Genomic DNA, 19,038 nt, shown 5'->3' on the forward strand with positions numbered 1-19,038 from the left:
CTTGTGATCCACCCGCCTCAGCCTCCCAAAGTGCTGGGATTACAGGCATGAGTCACTGCGCCCAGCCAAGCTAAGATTTAAGACAAACCGAGAGAAGAAAAGTTTACCTCTCCTTCTCTCCCTGCCTTTCTTCTTTTCATCATTCTTGAATTTCCGTCTGTTCATTCTTCCTTCTCTCCTTCTTTCTCTCCTGAACTTCCTTCTGTTCATTCTTCCTTCTCTCCTTCTCTGTTTCTATCATTTCTTCTTCCCTTCCATCTTTCATTCTATTAATGCATCCTTTCTTTCTTGCTGACTTCCTTCCTTTCATTTTACCTTCTATCATTTATTTATCCTTCCTCTTCCTTCTCTCACTTCTTTCCTTCTTTTCAACCATCCATCCATTTGTCCATCCATCCATCCGTCCATCCATCCACCCATCCATCCATCCATTCATTTATCCATCCATCTATCCATCCATCCACCTACCCACTCATCTGTCCATCCATCCATCCATCCACCTACCCATTAATCCATCCATCCATCCATCCACCCACCCATCCGTTCATCCATCTGTCCATCCATCCATTCATCCATTCACTCACTCACCCAACCATCTGTTCATCCATCCATCCATCCACCCATTCATCCACCCACCCATCCACCCATCCATCCATCATCTATCTTTCCTTCCTTACACCTCTCTTTTCTTCCTTCCATCCACTTATCCACCTTTCCTCCTCCTTTTCTTCTTTCATCCATTTTTTTATTTCTTCAATCCACTCATCCATCCTCTCTCCCTTCCTCCTTCCATTCATCACTTCTTCCTTCCATCTATCCACCTTGCCTTCCTTCCATATATATGGAATTTGTCCTACACTTCTCCAGGAACATTTGAAGGGGAGCAGGGGGGTGGGGTAAAGAAATATTCTGGCCCTTCAATAGCCCCACCTACCATTGTCCCACCAATGCCTCCTATTGGCTGAACCTAACAGGCAGCTATTTAGCATGGGAACCTGGGAAATGAAGTTTTCATGAGTCAGAACTCTATCCCACAGAGCACAGGAAGGTTGGAGAATGGATCCGAGGACAAAAACAAAACAAAACCAAACAAAAACCCACAATAGGTATAATAGAGAAAGCCCATAAGAAGTTACATTCCTATAAAAGAGAAGCAGACAACAGAATATAAACCAATAAGTTCAAAAAAGTGAGAGAAGTATTGTGAAGGATTAACAGAAAACAAACAAACAAACAAACCAAAAAACCCAGGATCTCATTTGGAAGTATAAGTGAGACAAATTCGTGTAAGAAATTGACTTTTCCTTCACAGTCCACAGATTGAACAGACAACCCACAGAGTGGGAGAAAATCTTCACAATCTATATATCCAACAAAGGACTAATATCTAGAATCTACAACGAACTCAAACAAAATAGCAAGAAAAAAACAAACAATCCCATCAAAAAGTGGGCTAAGGACATGAATAGACAATTCTTGAAAGAAGATACACAAATGGCCAATGAACATATGAAAAAATGTTCAACATCACTAATGACCAGGGAAATGAAAAATCAAAACCATAATGTGATACCACCTTACTTCTACAAGAATTGCCATAATCAAAAAATAAAAAAATAATAGATGTGGTTCTGGGGGCCAAGACGGTCAACTAGAAGCAGAGTGCTTGGAGGCTCCCATTGAAAAAAACCACAGTAAGTGTGTGAATCCTTCCCTGGCAACCAAGATATCCAGGTTCCCTCATCAAAATTGACTAGAAGACTGGCAGTGACCCATGAAGAGAAGGAAGAGCAGTGTGGTGTGGTGGCCCACCTGAGAGACACAAGGGGAAGGGGAACCCCTTCCCCCTAGCCAAGGGAGGTGGTGAGTGAGCGGGGTATCCAATGTGGAGAAACTGTGCTTTTTCCACGGAACTGTGCGACCCACAGATTGGAAGATCCCATTCGCGAACCCATGCCACTGGGACCTAGTGTCCCAACCCCAGAACGCGCAGACTCTTACAGCTGGAATCTACCTAAGCCTACGGAACTCCCTGGGGGAGGGGCGACCAGCACTGGCTGCAGCTGCCTGCTAAGTCTTTTGAGTTCCTTGGAGGAGGGGCAACAGCCAGCACTGGGACTCACAACTGCCTAACACGCTAAGCTCCCTGGGTGGGGGAAGGGCAGCACCCCTTTCTGTAGCTCCAGGCTGTGCTTTTTCCCTGCTGGAGCCAGTAAGGCTGAATGGCTTCGTCCCAAGGTTTGTCCCCACAGTCCAACACACTGGCTGTGGCAGTCTGCAGCCAAAGTGACTCTTCAGGGCTTACCCTTACCCAACCTTCCTCAGTGGGCAGGGCTTTCCTGTAGGATCTCCAATAATTCCAGCCAGAGGCTCAGGGACAGAATTCAGACTCCCTGGGCTTGAGCCCCTAGTGGGAGGGGTGGCTGCAGTCTCTGCAGACCAGCAGAGTTAGCCTCTCCTCCTGGTAGTTCTGAGGAATTCAGGCAGCCCAGATGTGTGGGTTTCCCCCCAGTGAAGCACCCCCTCTCCACCAGGGACAAAGGGCTTCATTAAATGGGTCCTGTTCCCCATGCCAGTCAACTGGGTGAGACCCTCCAACAATAGTTGTCAGACACCCTATACAGGAGCGATCCTCCTGGCATCAGGTTGGTGCCCCTCAAGATCAGAGGTCCCAGAAGAAGCAGGCACCTATCTTTGCTGCTCTCCAGCCTCCCTGTGTGACATCTCCAGGCATGGGAGTGAATCAGATGAATAGGACCTGAAGTGAACCCCTAGCAAACTGCAGCAGCCCTACAGAAGAGGGACCTGACTATTGACAGAAAAACAAGCAGAAAGTGACAACAACAGCATCAACAACAACTATAACAACAAAAAGTCCTCCACAAAAACCCCTCCAAGGATCAGCATCCTCAAAGCCTGAAACTAAAACTCACAAAGATAAGAAAGAATCAACAAAAATATGCTGAAAACCCAAAAGACCAGAGTGCCTCTTCTCCTCCAAATGACCACAACATCTCTCCATTAAGGGTGCAGAACTGGATGAAGGATCAGATGGATGAATTGACAGAAATAGGCTTCAGAAGATGGACAACAAAAAAGTACAATGAGCTAAGGGAGCATGTCCTAATGCAATGCAAAGAAGTCAAGAACCTTGATGAAAGGTTAAAGGAATTGCTAACTAGAATAAACAGTTTAGAGAGGAACATAGATGGAGCTGAAAAACAGCACAAAAACTTCGTGAAGCATACACAAGTATCAACAGCCAAATCGATCAAGTGGAAGAAAGGATATCAGCAATGACCAAGCTGAGCCTGAGTTGAGCCTTCTAGGAAAACTAAAGAGTCAACTACACATCATCAAGGAACCTAACTCTCTCGAATTCAGCCCCATAATCCTGAGTCAGCTCCAACTGGATTGGTAGCAACCGATTTTTTTTTTTTTTGGATAACCATTCTGAAGCTATTTTGAACTGAGAGAAAATGAACGCTATTATCAATTGGTGATGTCTGCCATGAATGCTGCAATCAATTAATGATGTCTGTCATGGATGAGGGAGTGCAGCAGATGCCATATAGTTTTCCAGTGTAAACTCTGGCAGACACTAAAGTTGAACCAAGGCAGAAGAGGAAATTTTCCATACATTATAAGAAAGCATACTTCATTCTTTCCTTCCCCGGGAAAATCCATGTTTTCCTGTAGATCTAAATCTGTCAATCTACCATGTACAAGGTCCTGAAGTAGATACTAGGGAAGCACAAGGGAGTAAGACACAGTTGCTCCAATCAGCAGGTTTATGCACTATTGGGGTGACTGGATATAAACACAATGTTCAAAGCAGAGAAAATGTGTTTGCAATTGACTTAAAAAATATGCAACAGGACTTAGAATGAGTGACAAAATAAAAGGTTCCCATAATTCTTTTGCCTATAATAATTCAAGTTTTTTTTTCCTTTTTAGAAATCATATTAAATAGTACCAGTTAAACACTGAGCATAGCACTTTGGTGCATATTCAGGACCCAGTAAGTTCATATATTATTTATTACCTTTGTTATCACCACCACCATCATAATCATCACCATCCCTGTCACCATCACCATCATTATTGTCATAATCACCACCATCATTACCACCATCACCATCATCATCATTACCATCATCACCACCACCATCACCATTGTCATCATGATCATCATAATCACCATCACCATCGTCATCATCATCGCCACCATCAGTATCATCATAAAAACAGCTCTCTGAGAGGAGAGATTATTAATTGTTTCATGATCCATGCCATATCCCCAGGATTTGGCAGAGCCCCAGGGCTTGGCACAGTGCTCAATAAAGTTTGTTGGTTGGCTCATCATCACTAGATTTATAAAGAATTTCCATCTTTATTTGACTGAATAATGGAAGAGATGTTTATGCTCATCAGCCATGCTCTAACAGAGGTGCCATTGGCACATACTTATTCAAGGGACCAGTAGAAGGGATGGAGCCCCAGAATTTCCCAGGTCCACTGTGGTAGTCCCAAGAGCTACAGAGAAGCCCTCTTCAGCGGAAGCATCCAACCCTCTCATGGCAGAAAGGTCAGCAAATACAACTATTTACAGGCCTCACTGCATATGAGGCCTGAGTTGAGTCTCTCTCTGGAGTTGGCCAGAAGGGAAAGGGAATAACTTGTGCCCTCCCAGCCCCTTTCCTTATGAAGAGGACATAGGGGCATAGGAAGAGGGGACAGCTCCTGCCCTGCTTGGCATATAATTGGGGCCACTGGAGCATCGGTTGAATACTCACTGCTGGTGGTGGGCACAGAGCTCCGATGGGTGAAACCTGCATAGAGAAGGAGGGAGGAGAGTGGGTAAGGGTTAAGGGAGAGGTGGGCAATCAAATAGGGGTCACAGATACCCTAGTGGAATGGAAGAAGTTTCAAGGAACAGAGGCCTTTGAAGATTCTCTATCAGTACTCTCAGATCAGGGAAGAAGGTACTTGGGATGAACTCAGTCCAAGATGAAGAAACTATGAAGTTCAGACATCAGTCATCACACAAAGACAACATAGCCAAGACTTCAGTGGCCAGTCAGGGAGTGTGACCTCAAGTCAGAGAGTAAGAGGCTGCCCAGCAAAGAGGAAGACTCTCCAACCACATCACAGCTGCTCACCATTGACATAGAGACTGTCCCTGTCCAGGGTGTAGGGCCCCAGCTCAGTGATGCTATGGGTCAGCTGGCTCAGCTCCAAATACAGCTGCTCTCTGTCCAGCCCAGGGCCTGTGGGGTCAGGGCGGTGGGTGCAGATGACATCCACTCCGGTGGCTTCCCCAACCTTCTCTGGCCTAGGGAGGGCAGATAAGGGGAATGACATTAAATAGACTGCCTACAGGGAGGCATTATGAGATTCCTGAGGGCAGGACAGGAAGGGGACAGAGGAAATGAGACTCCTGGTGGACAGGTGAGAAGCCATACTAAGATTTTCTGAATGTGCTGACTTCCAGGCAGCCTGGGAATGTGAGTAGGGTCAGGAATACAAGAATTTTATAAAACTGCATTCTCATGGCATGGGGACAGGACAGCCCAGACTTGAGAAACATTAAGAGCTGGAATTGGGGATAAAAGCAAGTGGATGGGGGATGTTTATCCTGAGAGAAACCTTGGAAGATAATTTAACACCTGAAGGAGAGGGAGGTGGGGAGAAGTAAGAAATTCAGAGGGATCACCAAGGTAGAAGCCTGATCTGGCTGATGGGCCCTGCAAGTTCTCTCGGTTGACGGGGGAGGTGGTCGGATCAGAAGATATGTTGGTCCTGGAGCCACCAATGCCTGAATTCCACTTGTGCTGAGGACTTCCATAGGGAGGGAAGGAAGAAAGCTGACCAAACTCCTTGGGCCTGGGAACACTTGGGGCAGCCAGACTGGTTATTCTCAGTTCTCACCTGAGCAAGGTCAGCCTGCAGCCAGAGTACAGAGGGCCAACACTGGTGTTCTTGAACAAGGGCCTTAGCTGTGGTGGAGGAAGAGGGAGGTGAGTAGGACAGCTGAGGACATAGGAGCAAGGAAGATATAAGGTGGGAGGGGCTGTAATCAGGGGGTGAGAATTGCATCTCTCAGGTGAGGGGAGGTGAGTGAGATCTTCTTCCATGCCTTGGAATGGGTGATGTAGATGGAACGAGACAAGGTGGGCAGGGCAGAGTGAGGTGGGCAGGGCAGAGTGAGGTGGGCAGGGCTCTCACCAGACCCTGAAGGACCCTCTCTGTAGTGTTGAACTTCCTGGAGCCAGGCCACATGTTCTCCTCATACTGCAGGTTAGTGATGGTGAAGTTGAGGGTGAATAGTATCAGGAGATGGCTGGCAGCTGTAGTGTAGGTGGGAAATAAACACTATGTTCAAAAGCAGAGAACATTTAAGAGTTTGTAATAGACTTATCTCTAAACATATGCAACCAGATTTAAAGAGAGTGATAAAATAGGTTTTCATGCCTCCCTTGACTATAATGATCAAAGTTTTTCATATAGCATGCTAAATAATAATAGTTAGATGCTGAGCACAACCTTTCATGCATATTCAGTGTTCCATAATACTAGATACTATCTATTACCTTTGTTATCACCACCATCATCATCATCACCAACACTGCGGCCATCACTTTCATTATTGTCATCACCACCACCATCAGGACCAAAACCAAGATCATCATAATCCCTATCATCCCCATCACCATCATCATCATCATCCACATCATCACCTGCACTATCACCACCAGGAATGCGGTCACCAGCACCATCACTATTTCATCCTTACCATCATAACGATCACCACCACCATCATTATCATCACAACCACCACCACCACCGCCACACAGCCATCATGATCCACATCACCACCACTGGTACCATGATCACCAACACCCTCATCACATCATCCTTAACCATCATAACCACCACCACCACCACCACTATCATCATCATCCTCATTGTCAGTATCACCATCACATTGTCAATCACCGCCACAATCACCACCATCACCACCACTGTCATCCTTCCTATAATCACCACCAACACTATCATCATCATCATCATCATCACATCATCATTACTGTCAAAACCACTACCATCATCAGTATCATCATCATCATCATCTTCATAATCACCATTATCATCACATCATGGTCATCAGCATCACCATCATTATTGTAATAATCTCCAGCAACATCATCATCACCACTATCCCACATCATCCTCAAAATAAAATAAGCTCTCTGAGGGCAGAGATTTTTAACCTCTTTTGTGTTCCCTGCTTTATCTCTAGGGCCTGGCAGAGAGTGGGTGCTCAAAGAAGTTTGTTGGGTGACTCATCATCAGTAAATTTGCTATGATTTTTAATCTTTATTTAAGTAAAAAGAACAGAGATGTTGACACTCATCATGCATACTCTAATAGAGATGTCATTGACTGGCACTTACCTGAAGGGCCAAGTAGCGAGGTTGGAGTCCTAGATGCTCCCAGATACACTGTGGGGATCCCAGGAGCTGAGGAGAAGCCCACATTAGTTAAAGCAGCAAGCTCTTTCATGGCAGAAATGCCAGCAGATAGGAGTATTTCTGCATACGGGGCTTGAGATTAGTGTCTCTCTGGAGCTGGGCCAGAGGGAAAGGGAATCATTTATACCCTCTCAGATCCTTCCCTCATGAAGAAGATATAGGGGCATAGGAGAAGCGGGTCAGCTCCTGTCCTGCTTGGAGTAGGATTTGGGCCACTGGAATGTTAGTAGAATACTCACTGCTGGTGGTGGGCACAGAGCTCCGATGGGTGAAACCTGCATAGAGAGGGAGGAAGGAGAGTGGGTAAGGGTTAAGGGAAATGTAAGGGACCAAAAGGGGTCAGTGCTACCATGGTGCAATTGAAGGAGTTTCAGGGAACATGGGCTTTGAGGATTCTCTATAAGCACCCTCAGATCAGGGAAGAAGGTCCTGAGGATGAAGGTCTCCAGTACAAGATGAAGAAGAAACCATGAAGTTCGAATTAGTCATCAAACACAGACAACATGGCCAAGACTTTAATGGCCAGGTAGGGAGTGTGACCTCAAGAGAGAGAGTAGAGGCCTGCTCAACAAGGAAGAAGAAACTCCAACCACATCACAGTTTCTCACCATTGACAAAGAGGCTGTCGTTGTCCAGGGTATAGGGGCCCAGCTCAGTGATGCTGTGGGTCAGCTGGCTCAGCTCCCAATACAACTGCTCTCTGTCCAGCCTAGGGCTTTTGGGGTCAGGGTGGTGGGTGCAGATGGCGTCTACTCCAGTGGCTGCCCCATCCTTCTCAGGCCTGGAGAGGGCGGGTGAAGGGAATAATAATAAAGTTTTGTCTAGGGAGGAGTCCCAAGATTGCTGAGTGAAGGACAGGAAGGGGCCACAGGAAATGAGAAGCCTGGTACACAGATGAGAAGCCACACTTAGATTCTCTGAGTGCACTGACTACTGTCCAGCTTGGGACAGTGAGCATACTTGTGGATACAAGAATTTTTCTAACATTGCCATGTGGCTCTTGCATTCTCATGGCATGGGGACAGGACAGCTTAGACTTGAGACAGGTGAAGAGCTGGAATTGAGAATTAAACAAGTGGATGAGGCATGTTTGTCTTGAGAGAAATCCTAGTTAGAGAATTTAACACCTAAAGGCAGAGGAGGTGGGGAAAAAAGAGGGAATTCAGAGGGACGGCCAGGGTGAAAGTCCAATCTTTCTGATGGACCCTGTGGAAATTTTCAGTTGATTTGGGTGGGATGGCAGGGGGCAGTGGTAATATTGGGAGACAGATTAGTCTTGGAGCCACTGTTCCTTGAGTTCCATCTTTGATGAGAATAACCACAGAGAGGGCAGGAAAAAAGAAGTGCAAACTCATGGAGACTGGAAACAATTGGGGCAACAAAGGTTGGCAATTCTAAGGTCTCACCTGAGCAAGGTCAGTCTGCAGCCAGAGTACAGAGGGCCAACACTGGTGCTCTTGAACAGGGGCCTGAGCTGTGGGGGAGGGAGAGGGAGGTGAGTAGGATGGCTGAGGGGATAGGGGCAGGGGACTAGTCATTGGGGCTGGCACCAGTAGGTGGGCCTGGCATCAGTGGACGGGGGCTCATGTCTCTGGGTGTGAGGGGAGGTGGGTGAGATCTTCTTCTGTGCCCTGCCATGAGTGAGAGAGGTGGGGCTAGACAAGGTGAACTGGGCAGAGTGAGATGCTTGGGGCTCTTACCAGGCCCTGAAGGACCCTCTCCGTGGTGTTGAACTTCCTGGAGCCACGGTGCTGCATGTTCTCCTCATACCGCAGGTTGGTGATGGTGAAGTTGAGAGTGAACGGCACCAGGAGAGGGCTGGCAGCTGCCATGGAGGTGGGAAAGAAATGACTTGTTCAAGAGTAGAGAACTTTATACATTTCCAAAAGGCCTGCTTCTAAACATATGCAACGGGATTTAAAGAGAGAATAAAATAAAAAGTTTCCATGCGTCCCTTGACTATAACAATAGAAGTTTCTAACCAAGCCTACTAAATAATAGTAGTAGCTAGCATACCTCATGGTGCATATTCAGAGTTCTATAATACTAAATATTATCTGTTACTTTTATTATCAGCATTGTCATCATGTCACCAACACTGTGACCCTCACTATTATTATTGTCATCACCACCAGCATCAGCACCACCCACATCAGCACCAAAATCATGACCACAACTGTGGTGATGGTCATGGGGATGCTAGAATCATCCCCACTACCATCATCATCATCACCACCACCACCACAATCATCATCATTTGCATTATCATCACCAGCACCATGATTACCAACACCATTATCATATCATCATTACTCTCATCACCACCACCACCACCATCACAACCATCATCATTATAATCATCATTATCTTCATTGTAACCATCACAATCACTATTGTCAATCACTACCAAAACCACCATCATCCTTACCACCATCATTCTTCCCGTAATCACCCCTACAACTATCCTCCTCATCATCACATGATTACCATCATAACCACCACCACCATCATCATCATTATTATCATTGTCAACATCATCATTAATATTGTCAATCACTACCAAAACCACCACCATCACCAACACCACTATCATCCTTCCCGTAATCACCACCACCATTGTCATCATCACAGCATCACCATTATAACCCCTGCCACCAACATCATCATCACCACCACCATCTTCATAATTATCATCCTTATCGCCATCATTATCACTAGCATCACCATTTTTATTGTCGTCATCTCCAGTAACCTCAGCACCAACAATCTCCATCACCCTCACAATAAAATAAGCTTCCTTGCAGCAGAGATTTTTAACTCTTTTGTGTCCCCTTCCTTATCCCTAGAGCCCTGCAGAAACGAGGCACTCAATTAAGTTTGTTAGATGACTCCTCATCCATAGATTCGCTAGGATATTTTATTTAAGCGAAAATGGCAGAGATGTTGACAGTCATCAGGCATACTCTAACAGAGATGCAATTGATTTGTATTTATCCGAGGGACCAGGTTTAGAAGCTGGAGTCCCAGATGTTCCCAGGTCCACTGTGGAGGTCCCAGGAGCTGAGGAGAAGGCCTCTTTAGTGAAAGTGTCAAACCCTCTCATGGCAGAAATGCCAGCAGGTAGGAGTATTCACGGACCTTGCTGCATGTGGGGCTTGAGCTGGGTCTCTCTCTGAAGAGACTTGGGCCAGAAGGGAAAGGGAATAACTTGTGCTGTCCCAGCTCCTTTGCTCATAGAGGACATAGGGGCATGTGAGGAGGGTTCAGTTCTTGCTCTGCATGGTGTAGGATCAGGCGCACTGGAACATCAGTGGAATACTCACTGCTGGTGGTGGGTACAGAGCTCCATTGTGTGAAACCTGCATAGAGATGGAGGGAGGAGGGTAGGTAAGGGTTAAAGGAGTGGTGGGGCACTATATAGGGGTGAGGGTACCCTGTTGCAATGGAAGGAATTTCCCAAAACACGAGCCATTGAAGATTCTCTATCAGCACCCTCAGATCCAGAAAGCAGATCCCCAGGAAGAACTCAGTCCAAGATGAAATAGAAACCATGGAGTTCCAACATCAGCTGTCACATACAGACAACATGGCCGAGCATTCAATAGCCAGGCAGGGAGTGTGACCTCAAGGCAGAGAGTAGAGGCTGCCCAGCAAGGAGGAAGAGACTCCAACCACATCACAGCTACTCACCATTGACATAGAGACTGTCCCTGTCCAGGGTGTAGGGGCCCAGCTCAGTGATGCCATGGGTCAGCTGGCTCAGTTCCCAGTATAGCTGCTCTCTGTCCAGTCCAGGGCTTTTGGGGTCAGGGCGGTAGGCGCAGATGGCATCCACTTTGGTGGCTGCCCCATCCTTCTTGGGCCTGGGGAGGGCAAGATTGGGGGAAGACAATACATGGATTGCCTAGGGAGGGGTCCTGAGATCCCATGGGGCAGGACAGGATGGGGCCAGAAGAAATGAGAAGCCTGGTAGAGAAGTGAGAAGCCACACTTCCATTCTCTGAGTACACTGACTCTCAGCGACTATAAGCAGAATCATGGATGCAAGGATTTTTATAAAATTGCAAAGTGGAAACTTTTTAATAAAATTGCAAAGAGGAGAACTCATACTTGAGACAGGTAAAGAGTTGGGATGAAAGCAAGTGGACAAGGCATGTTTTCTTGGGAGAAATCCTGGGAACAGCATTGAACAGAATTTAACCACTTTTGGAAAGGCAGGCAGGGCAAAGGAGGGAATTCAGAGGGATGACCAAGGTAGAAGCCCAGTCGTGCTGATGGGCTCTGCATCTCTCAGTTGAGGTGGGAGGTGGTAGGATCAGGAAGCACATTGGTCTTGGAGCCACTGCCTGCTGGATTCCACCTGTGCTGTGGACATCTCCAGGGAGTGCAGAAAGGAAGCAGGTCAGACTTCTCAGATCAGTCAGACTGGCTGTTCTCAGTTCTCACCTGAGTAAGGTCAGTCTGCAGCCAGAGTACAGAGGGCCAACACTGGTGTTCTTGAACAAAGGCCTGAGCTGTGGAGGAGGGAGAAAGAGGTGAATGGGAGGACTGAAGTCATAGGGATGTGGTAGAAGGGAGGTGGGCAGGGCGGGCAACAGTTGGTGGGGCTGGCATCAGTGGTTGGGGCATGCATATCTGGGGGCAAGATGAGGTAGGTGAGATCTTCCATGCTCTGCAACAGGTAAGGTGGGCAGGACTAAACATGGTGAGTGGGGTAGAATGAGGTGTGTGGGGCTCTTACCAGACCCTGAAGGACTCTCTCTGTGGTGTTAAACTTTCCAGAGCCAGGGTGATGCATGCTCTCCTCATACCACAGGTTAGTGATGGTGAAGTTAAGTGTGAATAGCACCAGGAGAGGGCTGGCGGCTATAGTGAAGATGGGAAATAAAGTGTTTAAAAGTAGACTAACATGTAAGAATTTGTGATAGAGGCTGGGCGCAGTGGCTCACGCCTGTAATCCCAGCACTTTGGGAGGCCGAGGAGGGTGGATCATGAGGTCAGGAGATTGAGACCATCCCAGTTAACAGAGTGAAATCCTGTCTCTACTAAAAATACAAAAAAATTGCCGGGCATGGTGGCGGGCGCCTGTAGTCCCAGCTATTCGGGAGACTGAGGCAGGAGAATGGCATGAACCCAGGAGGCGGAGCTTGCAGTGAGCCGAGATCGCGCCACTGGACCAGATCTAGCCTGGGTGATGGAGACTCCGTTTCAAAAAAAAAAAAAAAAAAAAAGAATTTGTGATAGAATTGTTTCTAAACATATGCAACATGATTTAAAGTGACAAAATAAAAGGTTTTCAGGCCTCTCTTAACTATAATGATAGATAGTTTTCATAGAGCATACTAAATAATAGTAGTTAGATGCTGAGCATAGCTCTTGGTGCATATTCAGTATTCCATACTACTAGACATTATCTACTACTTTGTCAACATCACGATCATCGTCAACATCAGCAACACTGTGACCATCACTATCATTATTGTCATCACCACCAGCATCAGCACAAAACCATGACCATCATAATCCCTATCATCCCCACCCATTGCCATCATCACACCACCAGCACCCCAACCATCATCATCCATATAATCACCACTAGCACATGGTCACTAACACCATTATCATATCATTCTTACCGTCATAACCACCATCACCACCACCACCACCATCATCATCATTATCACCATCATCACCACTATCATTATCCTTTTTGTCAACATCACGATCACATTGTCAATTACCTTCAAAACCATCACATCACCACCACCACTGTCATCCTTCCCATAATCATCACCACCACTATCGTCATCATCACTGTCAAAACCACTACCACCACCATCATCATCACCATCATCATCAGCAATGCCATCATTGTTGTCATCATGTCCACCACCATCATCACCACCACCCCTATCATTATCATCATCATCATCATCACAATAATATAACCTTCCTGAGGACAGAGATTTGTATTTCTTTGGTGTTCCCAGCCTTATCCCTAGGGCCCTGAAGCAGCCAGACTCTCAATAAAATTTGTTGGTTAACTTCTCATCACTACATTCACTAGGACTTTTCATCTTTATTTGAGTGAAAATGGTGGAGTTGTAGGCCAGGTGTGGTGGCTCACGCCTGTCATCCCAGCACTTTGGGGGACCAAGGCAGACAGATCACGAGGTAAGGAGTTCAAGATCAGCTTGACCAACAGGGTGAAGCGCCATCTCTACTAAAAATATAAAAATTAGCTGGGCGTGGTGGCATGCACCTGTAATCCCAGCTATCCAGGAGGCAGAGGCAGGAGAATTGCTTGAACCCAGGAGGCAGAGGTTGCAGTGGGCCAAGATAGCACCATTGCATTCCAGCCTGGGCGACAGAGTAAGACTCCATCTCAAAAAAGAAAAGAAAAAGAAAAGAAAATGGCAGAGATGTTGACACTCCTCAGGCATGCTGTAATAGAGATGGCACTGAATGGTACTCACTCGTGGGTCCAGACAGGGAGGCTGGAGTTCTCGAGGTTCCCAGGTGCATTGTGGAGGTATCAGGAGCTGAGGAGAAGGTTTGCTGTATTAGTGAAAGCAGCAAACCCTCTCACGGCAGAAACACCAGCAGGTAGGAGTATTTATGGCCCCTGCTGCATGTGGAGCTTGAGCAGGATCTCCATCTGGAGATGGGCCAGAGGGAAAGGGGAATAACTTGTGCTCTCTCAGTTCCTTCCCTCATGAAGAGGATATAGGGGCATAGAAGGAGAGGAAAGCTCCTGCCCTTTATGGTGTGGGATAAGGAGCACTGGAACATCAGTTAATACTCACTTCTGGTGGTCATCATGGAGCTCTGATGGGTGAAACCTGCATTGAGATGGAGGGAGGAGAGTGGGTAAGTGTTAACAGAGTGGTGGGGTACCCGGGTGCAACAGAAGGAATTTCCCAGAACATGGGACATTGAAGATTCTCTATCAGCACCCTCAGATTTAGAAAGCAGATCCTGAGGGTAAACTCAGTCCCAGATGAAGAAGAAACCATGAGGTTTTGACCTTGGCCACCACATACAGACAACATGGCTGAGCCTTCAATAGCCAGACAGGGAGTGTGACCTCAGGCCAGAGAATAGAGGCTGCCCAGCAAGGCAGGAGAGACTCCAGCCACATCAAAGTTGCCCACCATTGACATAGAGACTGTGTCTGTCCAGGGTGTAGGGGCCCAGCTCAGTGATGCCGTGGGTCAGCTGGCTCAGCTTCCAGTACAGCTGCTCTCTGTCCAGTCCAGGGCTTTGGGGGTCAGGACGGTGGGTGCAGACAGCATCCACTCTGGTGGCTGCCCCATCCTTCTCAGGCCTGGGGAGGGCAGATGAAGCAAATAACAATTTAAAACTTGCCTCCGGGGGAGTTCTGAGATTTCCTGAGGCCAGACAGGAAGGGACCAGAGGAAATGAGAAGCCTGGGAAAGAGGTCATAAGTCACATTTAGATTCTCTGAGTGTCCCAGCTGCCAGCCAGCCCAGGACTGTGAACAGAGTCATAGATGCAAGAACTTTTTATAAAATTGCAAGGTGAAGCCCGCATTCTTATGGCGTGGAGACAAGAGTACTCAGACGTGAGACAGATGAAGAGCTGGAATTGGGGATGAAAGCAAGTGGATGAGACATGTTTGTCTTACGAGAAATCCTGGGGACAGAATTTAACAACTGGAGGAAAGGGAGGTAGGTGGAAAGGAGGGAATTCAGAGGGATGACCAAGGTAGAAGCCCAATTCTCCTGATGGACTCTGCAGAATCTCTCTGTTGATTGGGGCGGTGCCGATGGTATCAAGAGACAGATTAGTTTTGAAGCCACTGCTTCCTGAATTCCATCTTTTGTGAGGACATTCACAGGGATGGCAGGAAAAAGAAAACCAATCCAAACTCTTTGAGTCTAGGAACAATTGGGGCAGCTAGGCTAGCTCTTCTAAAGTCTCACCTGAGCAAGGTCAGTCTGCAACCAGAGTACAGAGCGCCAACACTGGTGTTCTTGAACAAGGGCCTAAGCTGTGGAAGAGGGAGACGGAGGTGACTAGGAGGGCTGGGGACATAGTGGTGGGGCACAAGTGTGGCGGACGCAGCTGGCACCAGTGGGCAGGGCTTGTGTCTATGGGGTAGGTGGATGAGATTTTCTTCCATGGCCCTGGCATGGGTAATGTTGTTGGGACCAGGTAAGGTGAGTGGGGCACAGTAAGGTGGGCAGGTGTCTCACCAGACCCTGAAGGACCCTCTCCGTGGTGTTGAAATTCCTGGAGCCAGGGCGACCCATGTCCTCCTTGTATCGCAGGTTATTGATGGTAAAATTGAGGGTGAATGGCAGCAGGAGAGGGCCAGTGCCTGTAGTAAAAGGTGGGAAACAAACACTATTGCGTTTGTATTTTTAATCAGTTGCATATAGTTAAAATAAGTCTATTGAAAACTCCTCAAGGTTCTCGACTTTTGCAATAGACTTGAAGAGTGCAATAAATTTATTTTTAATCATATGCAACAGAATTTAAAATGAATGAAAAATAAAAGGTTTCTGTGCCCTTCTTGATATAAATTATTTTTTTAAAAAACATATTAAATAATACTTGTTAGATTCTGAGCTCAGCTTTTGGTGCATATTCAGCGCTGAAAAATATCAGATATTACCTGTTACCTTTGTCATCACCATTATCATCATCATAATCATGATCATCATCATCATTATTGTCAGCATCAGCACCACAACTATCACCACCATGATAATCCCCATCAATGCTATCACAAACATCATTATCACCATTGTCATCTCATCATTACCATCATAATCACCATCACTGTCATCATCTGAATAATCATCATCATCACGATCATTGTCATCATAATCACCATCGTCATCATTATTGTGATCCTCAGTAACACCACCATCACCAATGTCATAATCTACATCAACACCACCACAAACATCATCATCATCATAATCACATCATCATTACCATCATAACCAGCAACATTATTGTCATCATCCAAACAGCCATCATCATCTTTACCATCATCATCACCATTGTTATCATCATCACCACTCCAACATCATCCCCACAGTCAATACAACTGTCATCATCATCATTGTTATTATAATTATTGCCAACATCCCCATAATTATTGTCAATTGTAATCCCCACCACCACCACCACCATCATTCTTCCCATGATTACCCCCACCATAATCATCATTATCCTTACCATCATCACCACCACCACCACCACCACCACCACTGCAGTCATCATCACTGCCACCTCCATCAACATCATCACAATAATAAGCTCATTGAGGGCAGTGTTTTTTCTTTTTTTGTTCCCTGATGTATATCCAGGTCCTGATACACAGGCAGTGCTCAACCAACTTAGTTGGTTGACCTATGGTTACTAGATTTACTATGAATTTCCATCTTTAGTTGAGTGAATAATGACAGAGATGTTTACACTCATCAACCATGCTCTAAATATCATTGACTGGTATTTACCTGTGGGGCCAGGGAGGGATGATGGAGTCTCAGAGGTTTCCAGCTGTACTGTGAAAGTCCCAGGAGCTGAGGAGAAGCCCTCATCAGTGAAAGGAGCAAGCGCTCTCATGGAAGTAATGCCAGCAGGAGGGACTATTCATGGGGATTTTTGCCTGTAGGGCTTCAGCTGGGATTCTGGTTAGGTGGGGCAGTGGGGATGGGGAATAATTTTTGCCCTCTATGTTCCTTCCCATATGGAAAGGACATAAGGGCTTATGAATAGGGGTCAGCTCCTGCTAAGTTTGGTGTAGGATTGGGGCCACTGGAACATCAGTAGAATACTCACTGCTGGTGACAGAAACAGAGCTCCGCTGGGTGAAACCTGCATAGAGAGGGAGGGAGGAATGTGAATAAGAGTCAAGTGGGAGGTAGGGAATCAAACAAAAGTCAGGACTACCCTGATGGAATTAAAGGAGTTTCATGGAACAGGGACATTTGGAGATTCTCTGTCAGAATCTGAGTATCAGGGAAGAAGGTACTAAGGATGCAATCAGTTCAAGATAAAGAAGAAATCATGAAATTGTGACATCAATCACCACATACAGACATGTCCTAGCCTTCAGTGTCCAGGCAGGGCATGTGACCTCAAGTCAGAGAGTAGAGGCTGCCCAGCTAGGAGAAAGAGACTCTAACCACATAACAGCTGCTTACCATTGACATAGAGACTATCCCTGTCCAGGGTGTAGGGGCCCAGCTCAGTGATGCTGTGGGTCAGCTGGCTCAGCTCCCAGTATAGCCGCTCTCTGTCTAGCCCAGGGATTTTGGGGTCAGGGCGGTGGGTACAGATGGCGTCCACTCTGGTGGCTGCTCCATCCTTCTCAGGCCTAGGGAGAGGTGGGGAGGGGAATGGCAATAAATGAATTGCCTAAGGAGAGATCCTGAGATGGCAGAGTGAAGGACAAAAAGGACAGAGGAAGTAAAAAGTCTATTACAGAGGTGGGAAGCAATACTTAGATTCTCTGAGTGCACTGGCCGGCCTGGGACTGTGAGCATAGTTGTGGATGTAATAGTTTTCCCAAAATGGCAGGGCGGATCCTGCATTCTTAAAGCCTGGAAACAGGAGAGCTCAGATTTGAGATAGGTGAAGAGCTGGAATTGGGGATGAAAGCAAGTGGTTGAGGCATGTTTGTCTTGAGAGAAATCCTGGTTACAGAATTTAACACCTAAAGTCAATGCAGGTGGAGGGAAAACAGGGAATTCGGAGGGATGGCCAGGGTAGAAATCCAGTCCTGTTGATGGACTCTGGAATTTCTCAGTCTGTTTGGAAGTAGGGGCGGGGGCACTGCTAATACCAGGAGACAGGTTAGTCCTGGAGCTACTGTTTCCTGAATTCCATCTTTGATAAGAATAATCACAAAGAGGACAGGAAAAAAGAAGTCCAAACTCATTGAGACTAGGAACAATTGGGGCAGCCAGGCAGGAAATTCTAAGGTCTCACCTGAGCAAGGTCAATCTGCAGCCAGAATACAGAGGGCCAACATCCGTGCTCTTGAACAAGTGCTTGAGCTGTGGAGGAGGGAGAGAGAGGTCAGTGGCAGGGCTGAGGAGGTAGGGGCAGGGCAGAAGTGAGGTGGGTGGGGCTGGCTCTAGTTGGTAGAGCTGACATCAGTAGGTTGGATGGGGCTTTTATCTCTTGGGGTGAGGGGAGGTGGGTGAGATCTTCTGTGGCCATATAGATACATAGGTGGGACTAGGTAAGATGGGTAGGGCAGAGTGAGATAGGTGGGGCTCTCACCAGACCCTGCAGAACCCTCTCCGTGGTGTTGAACTTCCTGGAGCCAGGGTGACCCATGTTCTCCTCATACTGTAGGTTAGTGATGGTGAAGTTGAGTGTGAATGGCACCAGGAGAGGGCTGGTGGCTGTAGTGAAGGTGGGAAATAAACACTATGTTTGAAAGTAGAGAACATTTAAGAGTTTGCAATAGACTTATTTCTAAATATATGCAACAGGATTTAAAATGAGTGATAAA

General features: G+C 46.7%; 1 protein-coding gene across 1 annotated transcript in view; it reads right to left on the reverse strand.

The window, feature by feature from the left end:
* Window positions 1–19,038, reverse strand: part of MUC16 (mucin 16, cell surface associated) — a 151,112-nt gene that overhangs the window by 46,690 nt on the left and 85,384 nt on the right. Inside the window, exons 70-93 of the mRNA XM_011994314.1 lie at window positions 18,804–18,928; window positions 18,507–18,574; window positions 17,720–17,892; window positions 17,355–17,390; window positions 17,030–17,095; window positions 15,755–15,879; window positions 15,482–15,549; window positions 14,690–14,862; window positions 14,342–14,377; window positions 14,012–14,077; window positions 12,277–12,401; window positions 11,982–12,049; window positions 11,226–11,398; window positions 10,859–10,894; window positions 10,533–10,595; window positions 9,236–9,363; window positions 8,942–9,009; window positions 8,144–8,316; window positions 7,775–7,810; window positions 7,458–7,523; window positions 6,229–6,350; window positions 5,932–5,999; window positions 5,163–5,335; window positions 4,797–4,832 (exon numbers count right to left, since the gene is read on the reverse strand). Coding sequence (XP_011849704.1) covers window positions 4,797–4,832; window positions 5,163–5,335; window positions 5,932–5,999; window positions 6,229–6,350; window positions 7,458–7,523; window positions 7,775–7,810; window positions 8,144–8,316; window positions 8,942–9,009; window positions 9,236–9,363; window positions 10,533–10,595; window positions 10,859–10,894; window positions 11,226–11,398; window positions 11,982–12,049; window positions 12,277–12,401; window positions 14,012–14,077; window positions 14,342–14,377; window positions 14,690–14,862; window positions 15,482–15,549; window positions 15,755–15,879; window positions 17,030–17,095; window positions 17,355–17,390; window positions 17,720–17,892; window positions 18,507–18,574; window positions 18,804–18,928 — 2,271 coding nt within the window. The remainder of the gene's footprint in view (window positions 1–4,796; window positions 4,833–5,162; window positions 5,336–5,931; window positions 6,000–6,228; window positions 6,351–7,457; window positions 7,524–7,774; window positions 7,811–8,143; window positions 8,317–8,941; window positions 9,010–9,235; window positions 9,364–10,532; window positions 10,596–10,858; window positions 10,895–11,225; window positions 11,399–11,981; window positions 12,050–12,276; window positions 12,402–14,011; window positions 14,078–14,341; window positions 14,378–14,689; window positions 14,863–15,481; window positions 15,550–15,754; window positions 15,880–17,029; window positions 17,096–17,354; window positions 17,391–17,719; window positions 17,893–18,506; window positions 18,575–18,803; window positions 18,929–19,038) is intronic.

Source organism: Mandrillus leucophaeus, unplaced genomic scaffold (assembly GCF_000951045.1).
Source record: "Mandrillus leucophaeus isolate KB7577 unplaced genomic scaffold, Mleu.le_1.0 Scaffold451, whole genome shotgun sequence".
NCBI classification, from domain to species: domain Eukaryota; kingdom Metazoa; phylum Chordata; class Mammalia; order Primates; family Cercopithecidae; genus Mandrillus; species Mandrillus leucophaeus.